The sequence below is a fragment of the Ipomoea nil genome, unplaced genomic scaffold, assembly GCF_001879475.1.
Source record: "Ipomoea nil cultivar Tokyo-kokei standard unplaced genomic scaffold, Asagao_1.1 scaffold0302, whole genome shotgun sequence".
NCBI lineage: Eukaryota > Viridiplantae > Streptophyta > Magnoliopsida > Solanales > Convolvulaceae > Ipomoea > Ipomoea nil.
The window spans coordinates 1,057,641-1,065,578 of NW_017616730.1; the positions used below are offsets into that span (position 1 = coordinate 1,057,641).

General features: G+C 34.9%; 1 protein-coding gene across 1 annotated transcript; it reads right to left on the minus strand.

The window, feature by feature from the left end:
* Positions 1 to 6,144: 6,144 nt before the first annotated feature.
* On the minus strand, positions 6,145 to 7,938 carry LOC109160825 (late embryogenesis abundant protein D-34-like). The gene is made up of 3 exons (XM_019309071.1): positions 7,313 to 7,938; positions 6,854 to 7,159; positions 6,145 to 6,544 (listed from the first exon to the last, which is right to left on the minus strand). Exons 1-3 carry the CDS (start codon positions 7,637 to 7,639, stop codon positions 6,368 to 6,370), a joined length of 810 nt encoding a protein of 269 aa, XP_019164616.1. The 5' UTR covers positions 7,640 to 7,938; the 3' UTR covers positions 6,145 to 6,367.

Below are 7,938 nucleotides of genomic sequence, written 5' to 3' on the forward strand. Positions count from 1 at the left end.
GTGTGACAAAAAAAGAAAAAAAAAAAGTACAATTTGATATTAGACTCTGACTGACCGATCGACTTGATGGGCCAATTAATAACAAATGCGTGAAAGTATGGTAGAAGTTAACTTCATGTATAGTATAAATAAGTTTATTGATCACGTTTAAGAAGATACCTTGTACTCACTTTACCGCATATATCACACTTAATAACCATAACAATTCTTAGACTCGGTCTAATTTAAGCTATTAATGTGGAATTAGATTCTTATCACCAATTTAATTTTATTAAAATTGTTGGTTATAACTTAGAAGCAGCCAACTTCGAGCCAATAACAATGGCTAAAGACCACACAAAGATTGCGTTATCCAATGCTTAATGGCCTATAACCTAACAGGTAGATTGGGTGACTGAACTCCCTTACCATAAATAAACATTTCCTTCCACAACTTGATCTACACCGTTGAAAGAGGTGGATCGTGACACCCATTGACAGCGGTCAACTCTGACAAGTACAACTTAGAATGATAGATGCAATATTATTTTTTTGATATATTAAATTTCCATCTTTATTAGACTATATTCTAGATTATGAGTGTAAATGAGCCGAGCAGTTCGCGAACCGCTCAATCAATTTCGAGCTCGAGCTCAAATGTTTTAGATTCGTAACTCGTCGAGCTGGTGGCGAGTCATATATAATAGCTGAGCGACTCGGTCAATCGAGCTCGAACCTGCAGTCTATCTGTTGTTGGTGAGATGAAATTTGTAATTTTAGTACAATTCATGAACGAAAAGGGTAATGTCAATGATGACTTAAAGATAAAAAGTGAACATAACCAATATTTATGGACGAATTCAACAGTTTCCCTATAACTTAGTGACGAAGAGTGTAATTTTTTCATTTTATTTTATTTCCATTTTTTTGTTCAATAAAATTAGGGAAAATGACACTTTTTCCCCCTGAGTTATATACCTATAGCATTTCTTCTCCCTAAATTATTGAAGTGGCTGTTTTTCCCCCTGAAATGTTAAATGGACATATTTACCCTTAAACTAAATATTTAATTTTTTTTTTCTCCAACAAATTATGACCATAATTTGGTTCAAACTAAACAAACACTATAGCAACCAAACCGAAATATTCCAATTACAATTTAGAATCGAAATTCGATATTTAGAGTTTATTAAAATCGTGAACCGGAACGGACGGTTCATGTTCCGAACTGAAAAAATAAAATACATTTATTGTTGAATTTAGACTATTTTAAAATAAAAAATAAAATTTTAAAATAAAGACGGTTCAAAATCGCGAATAAGATCCGGAACCGCCGGTTCACGGTTCAAGATTCAATTTTTTTGATACATAATTTTAATAAATTGACATTTAAATATTGGGTTCTAGATCTGAATTATAACCGTAAACTATTAATTCGATTGCTTTAGTATCCGGTTCAATTCAAACCGAACCGTGGTCATCCCTACGTATACGCAATAATTTGTTGGAGTAGTAAAATAAATAAAATGTTTACTTTAAGGGTATAAATGTCAATTTAATATATCAGGGGGGGAAAAACACCACTTTTAAAATAATTGACGGGGCTAATGTGCTTACCTAAATAATTAAGGGGGGGAAAATGCTATAAGTATATAATCCAGGGGTAAAAAGTGTCATTTAACCATTGTGAGAGTTATTAATGATATAACCACAAGTTTGTTCAATTTAATATATTTATGGAACGACAAATTTCAACGTTGATTGAACGGTGACAAATCATGATCGCCACACTTTATGACTCTTATTTTTTATGCCCCACTCAGAGACAAGGCATTTTGCATAGACACATTTTGTATTATAAAGAGTAAATTTCACTTTTGGTCATATGACTATTGGGGTCTTGTTAATTTTAATTCATGACTTTCAAAACTAACAATTTAGTACTTTAACTATTCAACTTTTATCAATTTTAGTCCGTCCGGCCAAATTACCGGTCAATTGTTGCCGGAATCTGTTAAATCATTTTAATTTGTTTAATGTTGGGGGCAATATAGTCATTTCATGTTAATTTCTTCATCATCAGCTCACTCCGGCGGCGATCTTGAAATTCCGTTCGGGTAGAGCTGAACAATGTAGGTCTGGAAATCCTCAGAGCGGTGGCCTGGGGAACAAAGCAAAGAAAAACAACAGATAAAAGGAATCTGGTTCGGATTTGGGACTCAAAATTTTCAAACGTGAGTCGACGAAAATGTCCTCTGTACATACTTTTTCGTCCTCTGTACATACTTTCTTATTCAAACGTGGCCGGAAAACCTCCATTCTCATAGTAGACGACGAAGAAAGTATGTGCAGACAAACCTAATTGATTTAATTAAATTAATTAAATGCTTGTGATGATTGGTGAATGAAGTTCTTCCTGGAAAGTTCAAATTTAAATAAATAAAGAAATAAACTCCAAAATATGGAATTCTTAATCAATTATAGTTTGAATAAGAACGTGTAATTGGTATAGTATAGTCGCATGATTTACGCAAGTAATATACATTCAAAATTTTCAAACGTGAGTCAACGAGAATGGAGGTTTTCCGGCCATGTTTGAGGGTAGGGCGTCGTACAAAATAGAAGTAAAAGACCAAAATGCCCTCATTATTTTATCATTAAAATTTTCCGGTCACTTTTCGTCGGTAATTTGGCCGGATGGACCAAAATTGATAAAAATTGAATAGTTAGGGTACTTAATTGTTAGTTTTGAAAGTCGTGGATTGAAATTAACAATACCTCAATAGTTATAGGGCCAAAAGTGAAATTTACTCTATTATAAATGACGTGACTTAATTTATATTTATTTATAATCCTTGTATGTAAGAAAAAAAAAAGCATTTATTGTGCTAGATTAGATATATTTAATTATTGATTAAACTAGTATTTGCGCCCGTGCGATGCACGGAATGGATTTGTTATAATATATTAAGAATATTTGGATCGATATATAATTATTTAAATTAGAACATCAAATATTATATAGTGCAATTGATTGTTTAAAAATCAGAAAATGCACAAAAAAACACACAAAACCCAAAACGAAAAATAAAAGATTAAAATAATAAAAACCCCACCCATGCAAATTGCGTATCAACCTTTGTCTCTCCCCATACAACTCTGTCATCTGCTGCAACGCTAAAAGCAAGATGAATTAAATGCATAAAAACTATGGCGCAGAAAGAACGACGTCGCACAAGATATACACGAAATGATAGTAGAAGAAATCTAAGGGAAAAAACACACAAAACCCACAAAGAAAAAAAAAACTAAGATAATGAAAAACTCACCCGTGAAAATCACATATCAACCTTTGTTTCTCTCCTTACAACTCGTCATCTGCTGCAATGTTAAAAGCAAGATGAAATAAAGCCAGAAAAACTATGGCCCAGAAGGAACGACGTCTCATAAGACATACACAAAATGATAATAGAATTAGAAATTTACGTCGTCCGCTAGTGGTTGATGTACAACAGACGTAAGCGCTTGAGCTTTGCGCATAGGATAGAGTGGAGGTGGGAGAAGAGAATTATGGAATATATAATATGTAATAATAATTGATTGCTAATTTTACGAAAATATATATGGTTAATTAATAAAATAAATTATTTTTACTAAAATAACTTCTAATAAATACTACACCTATTACCCTGCTTAATATACCATCCTAACAACTTTTCTACCTATATATTTTATATATACACGGTAATACCCATATATATGCTAACTACCTGTTATTGGAGTAATTGGATTAAATATATAATGACCATAATTTTGTGTATTACCATAATAATATTATTCTAATTAATTATTCTATATTATGGTAGCTTATGCAATATTTCGGTTTTTGCCATATTATTCAATGATTAATGATTAATTCTATTACCATAATTAATATAATGAGTTTGAGCGGGAAAATGTTAGAAGGATGATTTTATTTTTATATATATATAGATTTCTTTCAAAAGTTGAATCTCCAACCTCAAGAGCCCCACACTCTAGTTCCAATAAAGCGTTTGGACATTACCAAATGCGCATAAAGGATCTGCTCACTTTAGGTATTATTTCACACCACTACCGTCGAAATTCAAACTTTGATCTCTTATCTTAAATACTGTCTACTGAACCATTAAGCTAAACATGTGCTGACAATTATTGATTAAACTACTACTAGTAAACGCGGCCAGGAGGGATCTAAAACCTACTTTATAATAATAATAGTTATTGAAATCTCGAGATTGGAGTAGCTTTAGTTTAAAGTTTAGGCCGTAATTATTATGTATCTTTACTGCTGTAAGATTAATTCAACACCCACATAGCTTGATCTTTATTCAAAAAATAAATAAATTAGCAAACACAAGTAGGGAAGCGGAGCAGATTCATATGATGTTGTGCTTTATATTAATTGATTGTTTAGGTAGTAAGCAAGCTAATAAGGTAGTGCACATGATGCTGACCATGCAGGTTTTCCAGCATCATATTTCAGTATGTCACGTCTCTCTCTCTCTCTCTTTGCAATTTGCATTTTATCAACTCAAACTAAACTTACTCTTCTGCTACAGTATTCAATTAAACTAATCTTATAATATATAGTTTGCACACTTATATCATGCCCTGCTGCAACATTATATTATATTTATAATTTTTTTGTCCTTCGTTCTGAGTTATTCGATCTGATCGTCGCAGGAAACGACTGCAAAAACAACCAAACCAAATGGAAATGATTGGATTCTTTGTACGTGAAGATAACACAGCTTTGCTGTGAGTAGTCATCGTCACTACTTCATTATCTTAGGGAATCAAAAATTTCAAACTGAAATGTTCGTCGGAAATAAGATCAGAGGCTAGAGTTGTGCTACATTGGATAATAGAGAGAGAAATCATAATATATTTGATTAAATGAGTTTTGAGGTGATTCAACATAAGTGACCCCCTCTTAAATGTATATATTATTTGAATTATTAAGTCAATTAAATTATACTATAAACTTATTAAACGTGTTAATTAACTAAATATGATCAATTATATATGTACTCGATTGAGAAAACTCATAAACTGTCTGCACGTGTTTAGCTCAATGGTTCTGTTTGCAGTATTTGGAAGAAGAGACCAATGTTCGAACTTTAGCAGCGTCAGAGTAAGGATTATGTCTAAATTGAGCAGATTCTTTGTGCCTACCGGCATTTGGCCTTATCTCCTGAACCATTAAGTCAACTTGATTTACGTCTTCCCAAATACTCTGTTCGGCTGGGAGTGTGGGACCCTTAGGGTTGGAAATTAAGTTCAACCTTTTGGGAGAAGATAAAACTCATAAAGTAGAAGCGTCTCCGACAATTAGCATTGGCATTGTCGATGGAATGATTGGAGGAGACAGCGTCACCGTCGCATGCAGTGTGAGCTTGATCTTAGTAGCTAGGAAGTTTAGGTCGGCAACGAGAATATAGATAGATTAGTTGGGAAAGGGACGATAAATGATGCTTTGGGTACAAGAAACGGATCGGATCATCATGCGATGATCGAAAGGTAAGGTTTTTGATCCGACGTCGCAACCACCTTGGCTTACCCAAACATCGGCAGCATCGATCAATCATAGCCACGATATGATAATCCACCACCCACCGCCTATCATTCCCCCATCATATCACCCTTCTTTTAATTTCTCCTTTTAAGTCGGTCATTATTTGAGGTGTACTAAGAACCTTCTTACATACTTTCCCACCCTTTTTTCCCTTTATATAAAGGGTCTAACAAAAAATTAAAATTATTTAAATAAGCATAATATAATCTTTTAATGTAGGTAGTTTATCTTTTATTTGTAGAAAGATTGTAATTTCAATCCGCTTCTTAGATATTCAGCTGAATCCATTTCGTATGAGTCTATTTATCGGATAATGAATGATAGTAGATTCCTCTTGTATATCACTTGAGTGTGGGCATGTATCCTTGCTAATCTTCAATTTATAAATGTGCTTAGCATGCATGTGGGCATGTATCCTTGAAACATATTTCAAGGATCTAGAGAAAAAAAAATAACACCAATCGTCATTTTCAATAAACCCTAAAATTATGAACTAATTAAAACGGTTAAAAATCCATTTTTTTTCTTGAAAATCCGAAAATTTTCGATATATATTTATATTAATTACACGCTTATATTGCATAGTCAAAGCTTATAAGGTTTGGAAGATTGACTTTGACGGATATTTACTACTCCGTAGGTTTTAACTTTTAACACAAAAAAAAAAAAAAAAAAAAAAAAACAAACAAACAAACTTCTGGTACACACGTACATATATAGGCATGCATATGTCGGTAGTTATAGTAGTACGTAGGGAGGTTACTAGCAGCATTACACGGTGATATTAAAGGCGGTTTCTTGATTGAGTGCGGCGGCCGCCGCCATGGAAGCCGCCACACCAGCCGGGTGTGTGGCGTGGTCTTCTTTGTTTCTTGCTTCGGCGTTCACAACTCCGGCAGCATCTTCCACCGTCACGGGCTTATCATCCGTCAGCTTCGAACTCGCATCCTACTCCAAATTAAACATGCCAACATTAATCGATTAAAACATTGTTAAATCGACCTAGATTGATAATAGCATAATCAAATCAAGAAAATCAATAAATCATCACTACTCTAAAATTTGTTTATAGAATAAACTCTGTCTTAAAACTTTAGACGGAAAAAATCACAAATTAGTAAACTAATTTAAATAAAATTGTGCATGAATAAATTCAATCTTAAAATCCAACCAATAAAATATACAAGAAAAAATATGGAAAGTCTAACTTTATAGTGAGAATATATATATATATATATATATATATATATATAATACCGTGAGGACATCGCCGATCTTTGTTTTGAACTCATCTGTTGTAGTTCTAGCGTTGATTTCTGCGGCGCGTTGGGCGTCGGCTCCTACTCCTCCCGGCAGAATATGTCCTAAGCCGGTAGCTCTGACTTCCGCAGCCTGTATTGCGGCGGCGTCGCTTTTGCCGACGGGCTTGTCCCCGGCGGAAATTGCAGTCGCCTCTAGGGCTTCTCCGATGGTTATATCATCGCTCACAACACCCGCCGCCGGGGGTGGCGGCGGCGGCGGCGTCTTCTCCTCCGCAGGTGGTCGTATATATTTCCCCACAACCTTAAATCACACATTAAAAATATTAAAAGTTCGTCATATATATATATATATAGAGAGAGAGAGAAGTTCGTCATATATATATATATATATATATATATATATATATATATATATATATATATATATATAGAGAGAGAGAGAGAGAGAGATTACATCTCCACCGATGGCTTCAGTGACGAAACGGCGGCCGGCAATATCATCTTCTTTAACAGAAACGCCCTGTTCTCTGACAACGTCGGTGACGTTGTCGGGGTCAACGCGGGCATTCCTGACATTACGCGCGGCTGCTGATTGCATGACAGCGGCGGGGCCGCCCTTAATCGTCTGGCCAAACGCGGTGTTCTCGGCGGACTGCATGGCGGCGGCGTCTTGCTGGGTTATAGGTTTGGCTGCGAGTTGGCCGGAGACGTCAAACACGTCTCCATACTTGATGGGCTCTTGGTCACCGCTCTCCGGCCTTCTGGCTTGTTGCTGGCTCATTATAATTATTACACACTAATAATATTCAACAGAGAATTGAAGATGTACGATGTTTATGTCTGGAAATGTTGTGGAGTGGAATGTGGTTTTATATCTGCGGCGTGCATGAGAGGGATGATGCATGAATAGCGGTGGAGGACAGATAATGAGAGATGGGTTGATACGTGTTGAGAGGATTAGGGAAACACTTCAAATATAACTTACAGCTGGTACCATACATACTACCACCACATTCTATTTGCATGCCTATATTTTTGGCTGCCTTGTAGTAGTTCCTTCTTCTACAAGTAGTATTTTTT

What these genes read in the sequence shown, in the direction of transcription:
- LOC109160825 (XM_019309071.1), bottom strand. Translation starts at nt 7,639, where the DNA reads ATGAGCCAGCAACAAGCCAGAAGGCCGGAGAGCGGTGACCAAGAGCCC. An exon ending in CTGAAGCCATCGGTGGAGAT is followed by an intron (nt 7,160 to 7,312) that starts GTAATCTCTCTC and finishes GTGTGATTTAAG; the next exon opens with GTTGTGGGGAAATATATACG. An exon ending in AGATCGGCGATGTCCTCACG is followed by an intron (nt 6,545 to 6,853) that starts GTATTATATATA and finishes AATTTGGAGTAG; the next exon opens with GATGCGAGTTCGAAGCTGAC.